At 46.0% G+C, this 15,065-nt stretch overlaps 1 protein-coding gene across 1 annotated transcript in view; it reads right to left on the bottom strand.

Moving 5' to 3' along the window:
- The window catches only part of TMEM273 (transmembrane protein 273), a 55,356-nt gene extending 45,322 nt beyond the window's left edge, over nt 1–10,034 (bottom strand). Inside the window, exons 1-2 of the mRNA XM_067534398.1 lie at nt 10,031–10,034; nt 9,531–9,608 (exon numbers count right to left, since the gene is read on the bottom strand). Coding sequence (XP_067390499.1) covers nt 9,531–9,608; nt 10,031–10,034 — 82 coding nt within the window. The remainder of the gene's footprint in view (nt 1–9,530; nt 9,609–10,030) is intronic.
- Between the last annotated feature and the right edge of the window lie 5,031 nt (nt 10,035–15,065).

Genomic DNA, 15,065 nt, shown 5'->3' with positions numbered 1-15,065 from the left:
GGGAAAAACAAAGAATAGCCTGTCCCATGCGTCACTGGTCTCCTGCAATGCTAAGAAGAAAGGTCCTCTCAATGCGTGTCCAGGAACCCTCTACCATTGGGTTAGGTGCATCTGTCCTTTCCTAGAGGACTACATGGCAGTGCATTTTCCTAGCTGCTACTTGCACTGGCCAAGTGATTCAAAACACACTTGGTCCTGCAAGGTGGTGAATGCCTTTCTGTTCTAGAAGGCCTCAATGGGAGCCAAGGGCCCAAGCATCTTGCAGGATTAAGCATTGCTGCAAAGACATTTCTTAAGACTTTCACTATTAGAGCTTGGGGAGAGGGCGTCTTCCTCTCCCCATTTTGGTGCATGGGCATCATGCTGTTAAGTCCATTTTGGGCCACCTTTGTTCTTTCATTTCACATCCGTTTTCCTACAATATGCTAGGCACAGCCACACTGGGTTCTCCTCAGGCTCCCCCTCACAAAGTTAAACAGTATGGGTACAAAACTAACATCAAATAAAATAAGAGAAGCCGAGGGAAAGTGTGAGGCATAAACTAGGAGGAACCGAGACATGTTCAGATGAGATCTGAAAATACCAGGAGACCCAGTGTGGGCGAGAGATGTAGGAAGACTCCTCTAGACAGTTGCAGAGGAGAAGGCTAAGGTGAGAGTGGCTAAGGTGAGAAGGCTAAGGTGGGCGGAGATATACAAAAGGCCAGAGCCAGAGGGGTGGAAAGGGGAGGAGAGAGATTTACATAGTGGCTGAAGCAAAACAAGGGTTCGTTGAACTGCGAAGATGATTTTGAACTGGCTCCTGAAATGAATGTCTGAGGGTGAGGTCGGTGTGGTCCCAAGCTGGGATGTGGGGAAGCCGTAGGGAAATGAGCTGCGGTCCTTAAGGTGAGAGGAGATGGATGCCAGAGTGGGGGAGTGGAGGCAGTGGTATTCATGGGTCATGTTGCCAAGAAGGCGACGTGAGGAGGTGGGAGAAGTAAAGTGCAGGGTTGAGGTTCACACCAGGAGTGCGGACAGTGGAGTCCAATGGAAAGATGGAGTCAAAAAGGCAGGCAGAGGAGATGGAAATCTCTTGGCAGGTGCTGCTTCTATCACAGCCTTTGGAGAGCTTTAGCTGCAGGAAGTTAAGATGAAGTCACATGTTTCCATGCTCAAGTCAGGCAGGGAGGAGTCATCAAAGGAAGTTGTGTATATAGAACGTTCAGGATCATGCACACCAAGGCTACAGGCAGAGATCATAAATCTGACCTGTTGGCTGTGTTAAGAGTCAGAGCAGAGACCTAGTAAGGGGAGCTTGGATCTATGTTTAGAAAGCTTCTTAGCCTGCGCCTGAGAGCTCAGGAGAGTCAGGCACCCAATTTCTATTGGTTCCAATAGGAGCTGGGCACCTGACTCCCTTAGGATCCCCAGGTAATCCCAGCCTCCATCTATTCAACGGGCTCTGCCATCACATGTGATAAAAAAAACCCGTTAGAACTGGAGGCCTCCAAATGCTGGGCTGCTTCTGCTCAAATCTCTGATGAGCTCCTCCTTGAAGCTCTAGCTTTAATTAGTTTTCATTGCAATATTAATGATCCAAACAAACCATTTTAACTTTCCTGTTGCACAGCTGGAATCCTTTTATTTAGCGTTCTGTCTCTATAAGGGACTCGCCCAAACTTCCTTCGCCCCTCCCCATCTGGGCCATTAATACGCATTAAAATAGCAATCTCACTTGCTTAGAGTTTCCAACCTGCTATATAGCTCTAATAATTTCCCAAAATGTCAGGGTCGAACTAATCGCACAGCCTCCTTCAAATAATATAAAGATGGATCACTCCAGGATTTTGATGATGATGGTGATTAATATTTCATTTATTTACAGTATCAACATTTATGAAGAGTATGCACATTTCTCTGGGCATATGTATGCTGTGGCAGTAAGACAATAATTAAGATCACAAGAATTCATAATTTATTACCCACTATCAGCAGCAAATGAACCAACTCCCAGTCAGCTATCAGCTACCCCCAGAAACGTGTGTCCTAATATTCCCAGCACAGGCCTAGCGGGCCTTCCCTCAGGTCACAATGTTCTTCCTTCAGGTCACAATGGGCATGGGTTCAGCTCAGAGCTCTCTCCATTAGAAATACCGAGCAAAAGACAATCAGAGAGGATGAGACATTTGTCACCCCCTGTTGAGTCTTGGCCCCCAGCACATCCTGGATTCTGTAATTGCATCACTTTGTGCTAGGATCTTGCAAAGGGGGCATGGTTGGACCTGGTGAGCTCTTGGGTGGAGGACCTTCGAGGAAAAACCCAAGCACTGCTAGAAGTGGGTCTGGTTATTCACTAGGTGGGGCTCTCCCATCTGAATCACTGCTCTAACTATGCCCCACAATGGTTTTATGGGGTCACGCTTTCTTTAGGGGAGCCATCATCTGGCTGAAATACAAGACAGAGTTGTGGCCATCTAAGGTCCCATGGGCAGTTTTTGCAAGGGTAGAAATGTTGCCAAATTAATGTATCACTAGTTTCAATTAATATTCTGCACTTCCCACCCTAAACTCTGTCATGTAGCGGTGCTGTGCATGATTAAATAGCTGTTGTGTTCACCCAGTGACTGTCTGCATGTTAGTGGGGAGTGCACTTTGTAAATAGTTTGGGATCTTTCATGATATGGGTACTAGAGAAATGTAAACTCGGCACCTGTGTAAGGTCTGATATTGAGTCCTTGAGAAAGGCTCGCCCTTTCCTTGCTGAGTTGGGGTGACACAGAGCTAACGGCGGAGGTTAAAGGTTGCACAACGTAATTTAAAGCAGGCTAGTTTCTGTGCTCGACTCTTTCAGTCTATACTGTCCTGCCTGTGCCAAGAGGAAGTCAGACTTTGTTGGAAACAATTCTGATGTTTGTTTAGAGTAGAATAAAGATGGAAAGGTTATTACCCTGCTAGAAGGGAGCCAGTAGAGAAGCATGTATACAGTGAGTGTGAAAGGAGATCAGGGGCTGCATTTCTGTACATTTATTAGAGATGGACTCAAGCTGAACAATTCAGATCAGGACTTCCAGGGTCTCCAATGAAGGGCTAGGGTTTTCAAAGGAGTTAGACACCAAAAATTCCAGGCTAGTAGTATTTGAAAAGGAGGTTTTCCTTTGTCCTATTACAGGCAGTGATTAGGGGTAACATTTTCAAAAATGCTTATGTGACTTAGGAGTTTAAGTCCCATTTTTACAAATTGTCTTTCAGTGATAGTCTTTTAAGACCCAGCTCTTCGAAGGTATTTAAGCACCTAACTCCCACTAATTTCAATGGGAGTTAGGTGTCTAAATACTTCTGAAGGGAGCCTAAATTTCTTTTGAAAATAGAATATAAGTTCCTAAGCCACATAGGCACCTTTGAAAATTTTACCCCAGAAACAAAATTCAAATCCAGTTTAGAATTTTGAAACAGCCTTCCACCCACCAACACTGGACTGGCAGGGGACTCAGAGCTACCAGTAGGAGTTGGGCCTCTCAGTGTAAAAGAAAGAAAGAAAAAGTAAAAAAAAAAACCATCCTGAAGTATGTAGATCTGTTAGGGATAAGCCGGGCAGTCAGAAAACAATTCAGACGACGGCGGAGATGATGGCAACTTCCTGAACAGCATAGAATTCCTGCTCTGGCCAAATCTTCACAAGTAGGCGTCTAAAGCAGCCCCACGGTTGCACCCTGCTGCTAATACAATACTGAGTCAGGGAGCTCGTAGGAAGACTCTTGGGTGAAAACACTAGCAAGCACGCTATAATGTTATCTCTGAGGGACGGGGAGTACTTTGTCCCTATTAACACTCAGCCTCACTCTGTCCATCTCTAACCTCCCAGACAACTCCAGGACTGTCAGTTCTGATCTCTCTAACTCTCCTTCTCAACTTCAAAAGTGTAGAGGTCAGAGAGGGTGTCACAGGGCGGGGTTCTCTCCCTCTGGATTCTTACCACAAAGTCCTCTCCCCTCACCTGCCAGTGACCAGTTCAACACCAGTGCTTTATAAGGGCTAGTTCCCTGCAGCATAAAGTTACCCCCCAAGTCTTTATCTACTACCAAGGCACAGAGCAAGGGGAATGGAGACCTGCCCCCTTGAGCTTCTCTAGCCCCCCTTCCTTCCAACCTTCCCCCTGCTGCTGTCTCTTTCTCTCTCTCTTTTACATGTTTCCAGCTAATTAGTTAAACTCTTGGTACTTAACTATTACCTCATCAATTTACCTCACGTGGGAGCACACACCACCAAAGTGCACAGAGTGGGGAGTCAAACTTAGGCTGCTGACACACTGTCACACATCTCCCCCCCTTCTTTTCCTCTGCCAGCAGCTTCCCTGCTTCCTCAGCCTCTGCCTTTCCTCTGGAGGCTGCTCTCTCCTCTCATGAACAAGGCTTCTTTCCCCTGGTCCTCAGACATTTCTGTGGAGGCCACCTCCATCTTTCATCCGCACAAGGTGCATTCTGATGGAGGGGGTAACCCCCACATCTCCATTTCCGCCCAGCTGCCCTCATACCAGGATAACTCTTTCCCCCATTCCTTCTCTGCTCAGAAAGTCTCCTTTTCTCCTACCTCAGCCAGGTTACTTCCAACATCTACTTGTTCTTGTCCCAGGCCCCTCTGGACCTCAATATTTTTGCCTTCCCTTATGATTTCTTGCTTTGCCAAATCCTGCGCTATATTTACCCCCTTTTCATTCTCCTCTCCCAGGCCTTTGTTTTCGTGGCTTGTCCCCCGTCTAGTACATTCCAGTTCTTCATTCTCTAGCCCCCCCTTTGTCCTCCTTGCCTTATTTTTTGACACCTCACTTGTTTTCAGTCCTGCCCTTTGTAGCCACTTGGGTTTCTTCCCTGCCTTTAAAGAAAAAGTATCCCAGTCTGTTACAATCGAGACAAGTTAGGGCAAGGTCTTGACCACCCCAACTGGCTTCCATTTAAGTGTCTCCCTGATACTCTGGTGACTGGACAGGATTTCACCTCCCCATGAATACAAACCAGTCTTTATTTTTCTCCCAGCATCATCCAATAGGGCTTCACCCTGTCTTTCCTGAGCAACGAGCACCCTGCAGCAGAGTCTATAGGTCCATCCCTTACCTGCACTCAAGTCTCACAGAGACAGTAGGTGTCTATTTTGCCTGCCCCCTGCCCCCAAGGGTTTCTGTCCACCCAAAGAATTCAGGAAAATCACAGCCGATCTAGGGGCAGTCCTTTTTCAAGTGTCCTGCAGCCCCACGCTGGTCACATACAATTTTGTCAGTGTATGGGCAGCGTCTCCTTCTTATCCTGTCTCTTCTCCTGAGGCCTAACCGTTGGTGACCCCTCCTCCTATCCTCCCTGGGTTGTGTCCTCACAATGGATAGGTGATTGTCAGGGACTCCACAAAATGCTGCCATGAGTTTCCACGGCTGCTTCTAAGGTGACAGGTTGGTGTCATCATAGCCAAGTCCTAGTGACCTCAGGGAGACGCTGTAATAGTTGCTCCAAAACAGCTCCAAAATAGTTGCTCCCTGATACCTCAGTCATCTAGCCTCAGCCTTCTGGTCACCCAGGCTGATCATTTTTGGTCAAAGATCCTGGTTGCATCCCCTCGGACCACCTTGCCACTCAAAGCTTCTGTCTATTCCTTTCTGCAGGCAGCTGCATTTAATCTAGAATAGGAGCCTCTACAATACCATAATCAGCTGCCTGCATGTCACTCAGCACCATATACACAGTGGGCACTTCTCCCAACAGGTAGGGAGCCAATCGGAAGACCCATGCCCCCTTCTCCCAACCCACTCCTGGCAGCTTCCTCTCAACTGTTAATAAGGCACCAGAATTGTCTGTCGGGCCCATTTTACACAGACCCCTGCCCACCGCCTGGTTATCACCCCCTGCCAGGGGACTGACTAGCTTCTCCAAGAGCTGTTCTGGCACCTGCACCTGGCTTGTGATAAATCGCTGGAGGCTCTGTTGTTCTGCCTGCCAGGATAACAAGGGCTGTCTCTCTTGTCACAGGGTCTACAGCAACTCTTGGAGAGGTTTCTGTAACTCCTTCTGCTACCCAACACACGAGTTCCTCGATGCTTCTCGGTTTGCCGCACCTTCTCCAGCCCTTCTTCTACATCGGAGAGCTTGATATCCCAGACAAGACCCCACTTGTCACAGCCCCTCACCCTGGATTCTGACCACAAACAGTCCTCACACAAAGCAGTGGCAAGCTTAATCCCACCAGCTTTACTTGGAGGTGCTTTGTAAATATTTGTTCCCCACAGCATAAGGCCTTGCCCCAGAGAGTGCTTGGGCTTCTCTGGCCCACCAACTCTTCCCTTCAGCCCTTCTCCTATCTCTTCCTGCCTCTCTTTTTTAACTGCTTCCAGCTGACGAGCGGAATCACCCAGCTAATTAGTCAATTACCTAGTGCTTAAACTATCGCATCAAATGACTCCAGGTGGGAACACTTTCAAAAGTGCATGGAGCAGCAAGTCAGCTACTCACACTCTGTCACAGAGAGAAATCAAGGAAGACTTAGGTGTGTGGGGCCATTCCCAGGAGGCAACCTCTCATCAGAGATCTCCACATCTCAGCTCTAGCTAGATTCCACCCATCTTTGGGTCCACTTGCTTTCAGGCACCCTACAATATGGTCCATGAGCAAAAGGACAACAAACACTCAGTCCTCAAGCAAGGATGAAGACTGGGCTGTCACTCTAGCACAGTGTTTCTCAACCTTGTCAGGTGGGGGGATCCTTTGAGTCTGTTTCAGAGACAAGAATTGAACTCAGCTTGCTTGAGTTGCCAGCCAGTACCTTAAGACCATCCTTGATTTCAAGGGCACATGCTGAATGGATAGACATCCCCTCACCAGAGAGGTACAAAATCAACCCCTGGTATCCTGATCTGCTTAGAAACAGCTCCTGTGAACTGAAAACATAGCCTTCTAGGTGCTGGGCACATGGGTAGGGGTAAAATTTCTGATTAGCAACAGTATAGTAGACAATGGATGGTCCCATAAGGGGAAGGTTCCAAAGAATATTTCCCCTTATATCATCCAGGCAGATGTGAACTAAACAGCAATTAAGTTCCATGTTGCCATGCCCAAAGTCATACATTTATGTGATTGAGGATTTGCTTTAGAAAACCCTTGGGCAACCCCACTAGCAAAGCCATGGGAGAAATTTCTTATCACCAGCAGTTAATAGGATGGAAGAATTGTCTTGTGGTAGAGACGGAAAATCAGGACTGCCACTTTTGAATCTCAGATTTCCCAGTGACTGGCTGCATGGCATTGTGAAGGTATATCAAATGCTCTCTGCAGCAGTTTACCCATTTTTAAAGTGTCTTTGAATTCCTTCCTTCTTCCAAAACTCTTAGAGTGGGCAGATCCCGGGGGAAAAAGGAAGTGGTGTGCTTTGGCAGAAACACTGTGAATTTGTGACTCAGTTTATTAGCTTTCTGTGACCTTTCAAAGGAATGATTTTATTTGTCAATGAAGATTATTCAGAAGCAGTGACAGTCTTATGAACGCTTGCCCAAATGCATTCATCTTGGAAGTGTTTATGCAGCCTGCTTGAAAACTTCTTCATTCCCCTTCTGTTTATAAAATATACAGTCATCCAATCAGGGTGCAGGAACAATACCATGTGGCTTAGATACCCAATCACATGCCATGGGTAACAAAAGGCAACCAGCCCAAGAAAAAGGTTTGTAAACACTCCAGAAGCAGAAATATGTTGGTGTAAAGTGCTGGCTGCACAATTTTGCATGTTGCTAGATGGAATAAGGGTAAAAACTTGTCAAAGAAAGAATGTGTCAGGAATAGGGATTGCATGCCTCCTCCTCCTCTACCTCAGAGGGTTGGCCTGTCGCTTGAGGTTGCTGCTGGAGGGGTGAAGGAAACAAACCCTAGTGACCCATGCACCTGGCAGCATGCAAACCAACGTATTTTAGGATCAATTACAGCTGAGAAATGGCATCACGCTGGAGGAAAGGGGACATGAGCTGGGAGCATTATAGTTACATAGGCAGGTGCACTCCAGTGGTGCTGTGTTGCAGTGGGGAGATGCTGCCCGCCCTTGTTTTTGGACCAGGTGACTGTTCTGCTCCTCTACAGCTGCAAGCCAGTATGCAGGGGACGGGACCACCATGGCCATATATCCCCCACTCCCACCCTTTGAGGCATGGGACATTGTTGGCTGATACAGAACACCCACCCACTGCACTGCATGCTAGCTGGGGGCATCATCTCTTTTTGCCCTCTCCTCATCCAACCCAGCCACAATCTGGCCCACCAGAAGCTCTCCTCCAATCTCAGGCTCTTTTGTCAAATGGCCTTCAGTCAGCACTGAACCCAGTCCAACCCGCTTCCCAACACCTGCCTTGATGCCTAGCACCCAGCAGGACATCCCCCTCTACGAATCAGCCATGCAGATGCCTGCCTAGCCGCACAACAGGCACTGCAGACCCACTGACCAGTTACGCTCAGACCTTGGGCAGCCGGCCAGGCTGCTTGGCTTGTGTTATTTCAGGGCAGACTAGGGCACAACCAGAAAGGAGAGGCTGAGCCAGGGCCTGATGCTGCAGACTTTGCATAGCCAGAATTCCCCAGTGACCCCTTTCTCAAACAGAGGATGGCGCAGCTTGGCACTGACCTGTTGAAACACGGTCGTTATTTCAAATGTAACAATTGTTTTAGATTAAGGCACCAGCTAGGCCTTGCAGCCAAACCACCTGCACGATCTTATTGCTGTTGGTCACTGATATGGCCTGGCAGTGGAGTAGAGCATCTCTCTCTCCAGTACATCCTACAGATTATAATTATTGTTAGAGTGGCACAGGAGGGCCACCATAGATAATGTTGCGTCATGACATCTCTTGAAATGGTGACCTTTCTAAGTCCTCTAAAATCAACATGCTTAGCTGGATTTCTTTCAAATTTAATATGCCCTAGGAGAGTGCAGGGCATAGCCAGTGGCCCAAATTTGGAGTCATTTGAATGTGGGGTTCTAAAGTTATAAGCCACCACCATAGCTATTTTTTTAAAAAAAATTTCTCTGGAGGTTCTCTTTTACTCAGCACTTGAGATCATTAGTGTCACAGGGGTCAAAATGGTCTCAATCTGTTGTGTTTTATGCAAGGTAGTGCATGGCACTCACTAGATGTTTGGGGACCCAAACTGAGTGGTATTGTCATGGGCACCACTCAGGCCCCTCCTGGCTGCACTGGTCCAACTCCTGCACCCCCCTCTGGCAGTCTCTCCATCAGCCATCCTCTCCCACATGCAGCCCCTCTCACTGCAAGAGCTGCAGCTACTGCTTTGGGACTCAGCCATCTGGCCAGGTCACTAATGTCATCACCATCTGGGGTATCAAAGACTTCCAAGGCAAACTGTCCCAGGTGATCCACTCTTCACTGCCTGGCCTGGGCCACTTCCCCAGGGGCTGGGAAGAGAACCCAGGCCTGCCCACTACTCTGGATTCCACCCAACAACCCTCTCATCAGCAGCCAAGGTCTGACCTAGGCTATCCTTCGCTACCTTCCCTCGGAGACTTGCCTACCTGTTTGGCTCTCCCCATTGCTCTGGGTTTGCCAGTCCAAGCTTTCTCCTGCCAGCAAGGCACCATAGATTATAATTCCTTACCCTCCCCCCAGCTGCACACTACTTCCCTGCAGCCCCCAGGTGGATTCAGCTGCAGGGCTTTATAGAGGCCCTGTCCAGCTGAGTCGCATCTCTAATTAATCCCTGCTCCCTTGCTCCTCCTCCAGGTGCAGCCTGGGCAGTTAAATGGCCCAGCTGGTTTTCATTCATTCATTTGACTCTTGTAAGCGCTCTAAGCTCCAAACAGTTCATCAGAGCACCTTTGAAATTTGGTGCACCTTGTAGGAATGCAGGGTAACATTGGTGATCCAAATTTGGGACATCTGCCTGAGGGGTTCTGAAATTTACAGCCTCCTCCCACACCCCTAAAAATTGTATTCTTCCACTGTCTTGTGCTCTGCAAGGGAGTGGTATGAATCACTGGATGAATCACAGACTGCTCAGTGGCTGTGAACTCACCCATCCACTAACATAAGGTTAAGTTAATGACAAGCCTCCATCTAAGACAAAAGGAGTTTTGGATTTAGTGGCTGGTAGGTGCTACACTTTGTACAGCATGGATGGCAAGTTTAGTTTAGTTTGGGGGGGGATGTAATCAAAGTATTTGGGGGGGAATAGACGTGACTGCTTCTAGGGATGGGAGCGCTATTAGGGGCAAAAGAATGGGGGAATATAGGCAGAGCGGTTTGGAGCTGCAGCAAGGTGGGGGGTATGGGGAGGGGTATAAATGGGGATGGGGGGAAGGCGGTTGAGAGTTTAGGTGAGGGGAGTTGGGGGGAGTGGAAGGGTGGGACATCAGGAAGAGGGACAGGGGCAAGGGCACCTGTCTGCCCCACATTCTCCCCTCCCATGTGTATGCCAGATATTGGGGGGAGGGTCCATGCCCATATACAGAGGTTAGACCCCCTCCCCTCCCTCCACAGAGTGAAGGACAATAAAAAGGATTTTTAAAGTATATTAGGAACAAAAAGAATCCTGACAGTGGTATTGGTCCATTACTAGATGGAAATGGTAGAATTATCAATAATAACGCAGAAAAGGCAGAGATGCTCAATAAATATTTCTAGGGCTATCAACTGATTAAAACAATTAATCGCAATTGATCGCAGTTTTAAACACACTGTTAAACCATAATAGAATATCATTTATTTAACTATTGTGGGGTGTTTTCTACATCTTCAAATATATTGGTTTCAGTTTCAATACGGAATACAAAGTGTACAGGGCTCACTTTATATTATTATTTTGATTACAAATATTTGCACTTTAAAAAAAAAAATAGTATTTTTCAATTCACCTCACAAAGTGAAATCTCTTCATCATGAAAGAACAGCTTACAAATGTAGAAATTTTTTTTGTTACATAACTGCACTCAAAACCAAAACAGTGTAAAAGTTTAGCACCTATAAGTCTACTCAGTCCTACTTCTTGTTCAGCCCAATCGCTGAGACAAACAAGTTTGTTTACATTTATGGAAGATAATGCTGTCCGCTTCTTATGTACAATGTCACCTGAAAGTGAGAACAGGCGTTCGCATGGCACTGGTGTAGCCGTCATTGCAAGGTATGTGTGCCAGATGCGCAAAACATTTATATTCCCCTTTGTGCTTTGACCACCATTACAGAGGACTTGCTTCCTTATATGTACAACTGCCTAAATGACTGGTGTCTCCTGCTAAATAACATTTTTTCCTGTTTAATAAAATCCTCAAATTCAAATTCAATGGCAAGAACTTACATTAACACAGAGTTAAGGTTACTTGGTGGTAGGTCGGCCCCTGGCAGAACACTGAGTTGAGCAAAACTCAAACATCTAAAAACCAGGAAATGCAGAGTTAAGGGTGTCCATGCAACCTTAACTCTGCCCCATACCATTACTCTGCCAAGCCCACGGCAGCTGAACTGTACAAGAACTTCACCTCCTTTGACAGCCCGTTGGCTCTCACCCCCAGGATTCCAGCTAACAACATGAAAGAGGGGAAAAGGGGCAGGGGAGGAGAAGGCTGCCTGTGTCACCTTCCCCCTTCCCTTGTCGAGCAACGCCTCAAGGCTCAGTATGCACAGAGCACATCCTCACATTCATCCATACGTAAGTATGTAACATACACAACTGTGCACGGAGATGATGGATACTGGATCTTGAAGGTACCACGCGAAGCTCTATTCTTTGCTCACACACGTCGGAGGGTGCACGTCATTCTCCTTCAAACAGGATCTCTATGAGTGCTCCACATCCCCATGGGCTGTTGATCAGATATTTTCACTAGCTATGGCTGTTCAGCCTGCATATGAGCCTTACCCACCCATTTTCATGCCCCAAATATATAGGGCTGTGCAGGTGAATCTCCTTAATTGCCTCGGCCTGAGATGGTGTATTCCACAGGCCTGCTTCAGTCCTTCAAGCTTGCCTCCTCTTTAACTAGTTGTCAGCGTTTAGTTACTGTATTCGGTGATATTTTCTGGTTTTTTCTAGAGAGTCTTTATTTAATTTCCCTCATCCTCCTTCCCTTCCTGCCTCCTCCTGGACATTCTCCTCTTTTTGAAGGGGTAAGCCAGGATCACCCAATTTCAAATGTTGCCTCATTTTATCCCAATCGGCCATGGACATTCCTGGTGCATCTGTTGTCTGGGAGACAAGCACATCCTGCAGAGGTGCAATTTTTGGAGGACTACTATATAAAACCAGCATCTTCAAACTCAGCAGATCCAGTGTGGATCAGGGGTGACATATACATAGTATTTGCACCAATTTCACTTGAATTGGTTTTTAAACCTATTTAATTAACCAGGTGTGTGTCCCTGTGGGGTGTTTATGAGTCAGTTACAACTTGACTCCTATCAGTTTAGCTTGCACTTGTAATTACAATTACAGGTGCAAGGTAAATCAATATAAGGGCTTGTCTACATTACAAAACCTTGGTCACTAATGCTGTGCCAACATAGCTATGCCAGGAAAACCCCGTACTTCTTCTGCTGACATTGTATCACCACCTCTCCAAACAGTAGCTATGCCAACAGAAGCCCACTTCTGTTGACATAGTTTCATCTACACTAGGGATTTTTCCCAACATAGATATGTAGGCTAGAAGGTGTGATTTTAAACCAGTCCACACACGAAGTGGCATCAGTTTAACTAAATCAGTTTAATATCATACCTTTAGTTAAACTGCTACAATTTTGTGTATTGACCTGGGTTTAGTTAAATCAGTGCTACCGCCAATGTAAACACTTATTAAAAGTTCTTTGCTTTGATTGGTTTAAATCAATTCCTTTCTAAAATAGGGCTCTCTTAATCCAAAATAAGAATAATCACAGCAGGGAGGGTTGACTAATTTAATGAAATTGGTCTCTGAATTGACTTAAATTGTTGCTTAAACAGAATTAGAATTGCTCCCTTCAGAGATAAAAATATGTTTTTACCTCTTGTTATACCAGTTAGCTCTGCAGAGCTGACCCAGCTAAGAGGGGACAAACAGGAGTCTTTTCTGGATCATGCATTGCAACCAGAACTGTGAGCTAAACCCTGACAACAAACTCTTTATTGTTAGTGATGCTCCAAGTTAGAAGCCAGTGTGACTTTCAGTTGCTGGGCTCTGTTTGCAGGGAAAACATCATTTTACTGATCAATAGTTGCCCACCCCAAGCATTCAAAGATCATGGGTCAGAACTCAAAAATCATGAGTTTGTCTTAAAAATTATGAATTGAAAAAAAAAATCTTTTTGGGTGTTTTTCATTTGCTTTGGGTTTGAGATTATGGGGTATAGTCACTTTCAAGCTTTTCTTGGCAATCATAAGGGCTAAATGTATTTGTTTTTTTAAAGAAAAGCACAGATTCTTGCATAATCACGTGACTCCAAGAGCTGGGGCTCTAAGAGAAACACGACATCTCGTGAGCCTCACGATAAAACCACAAGAGTCGGCAACATGATAAATGTGGGACATTTGCACAGAATCGCTTTCCTGAGCAGAACTGCACTGTGGGAGCCACATACATTTACAGAGCTGTATAAATAATAAATAATCATAATAAAGGTGTGGAGGGGGCAGGGCAGGCTTGCTCTACAGGAATTGAAAGAGCACAGTGAAATACTCGGCTGTTCGGTGTTTGATTGAAAGCTACATGCAGCGAGGCCTTTCCACGCTTAGGCTCTTACAGAGAAAGGCTTTGAGCTACTGTTTGTTGAGAGAGCTAATTCAGGCATTAAAAATGGAGCAGCTTACTGGGGGAAAGTGGGGAAACCTGTGTTATCAACATGTGCTGTAACTAGATTGTGAGTGTCTCTGGGTATTAATGAACGATGGCTGACCTCCCGTCGGTGAGGGCACACATGTGGGTGTCCGTCATGACAACACACTCTGAACTCACTCCACCGCAGGCTTTTGGGAAAATAGCTACTATGTCCACCTCCAATTATAGCCCTGCCAGTCTGCAACATAAGGCAGTGGGGGAGAGCTGCTTGACTGAAGAATCATTTGGAAACAGTGCGTGGGGTTCTAGGCACCGAGCTCCTCTGCTTGGGTTGTGACCGTCTCACCTAAGAGGAAAGTGTCTGCAGCTTGTACAGAGACAATGCCCTTGAGTGCCTCCCTGCTTTTAGAAGCTCCCCACGGCCTGCACACCAGCACACATGGAACATACGAAGCAGCAGCTTGTACTGTACTTGCACTCTGTTTGCACACGCTGCTATAGATACATCCGAGAAAGCACTGTGATCTACTGTTTAGATCAGGGGACAAGGAGTCAGCACTGTTGGATTCTATTCCTGGATCTACCGATGACTAGCTATGTGACCTTGGCCAGACCACTTAATGGGAACAGCAGGTGCTCAGCTCCTCTGAAAATCAAGCCATTGAACTCTCTGTGCCTCAGTTTCCCCATCTGTAAAATAGGGCTGGGAACAGTTCACAGGGGAGTTGTGAGTTAATTAGAATTGGAAAGTGCTTGAAGATTCTTAGAGGAAGTGCTTCCTCCTTGGAGGAAAGTTGCCATATAAGAGCAGTAATTGATAATATCAATAATAATTCTTTTATTATTACTGCGAAATCACAGGGGTTTGGTTAATGTCACTCGAGCATGGTTTGTTTTTCCCTTTACTCTGCTTTTAAGACAAGGAACAAATCACTTTTCCTATTTTTTTTTTAAACACGGTGGGTGAAAATGATATATTGCTATCTTTTAAAAGAAAATTAAAACTTTAACTCTGAGGTATATGTAATAAAATGGCACTTAAATTCTCTAGCGTGCCATGTGGGCTTCTTCTGGTAATTTATTCTTTTCTTTCTGTGCTACATGTAATGTTCTGAAAATTATTAACATGGGAATTTATTTGACCACAAAACCCTGCCTTCTACTGTTGTTAAGGCCGTGAATTAAACTCATAAACGGAAGGAAATTCAGAGTTCATGTTGTTTCCTTTCACACAATTAACAGCTAGCCAGATACAAAAACACTGAGGGGGACATTTTCCAATGTGCATAAGTGATTTAGGAATCT

The sequence above is a fragment of the Emydura macquarii genome, unplaced genomic scaffold, assembly GCF_026122565.2.
Source record: "Emydura macquarii macquarii isolate MOO-44397 ecotype Brisbane River unplaced genomic scaffold, CSIRO-AGI_Emac_v2 contig_67, whole genome shotgun sequence".
Lineage (NCBI taxonomy): Eukaryota > Metazoa > Chordata > Testudines > Chelidae > Emydura > Emydura macquarii.
Note: the sequence above shows the minus strand (reverse complement) of the source record. Positions and strands in the feature narration are given on the sequence as shown.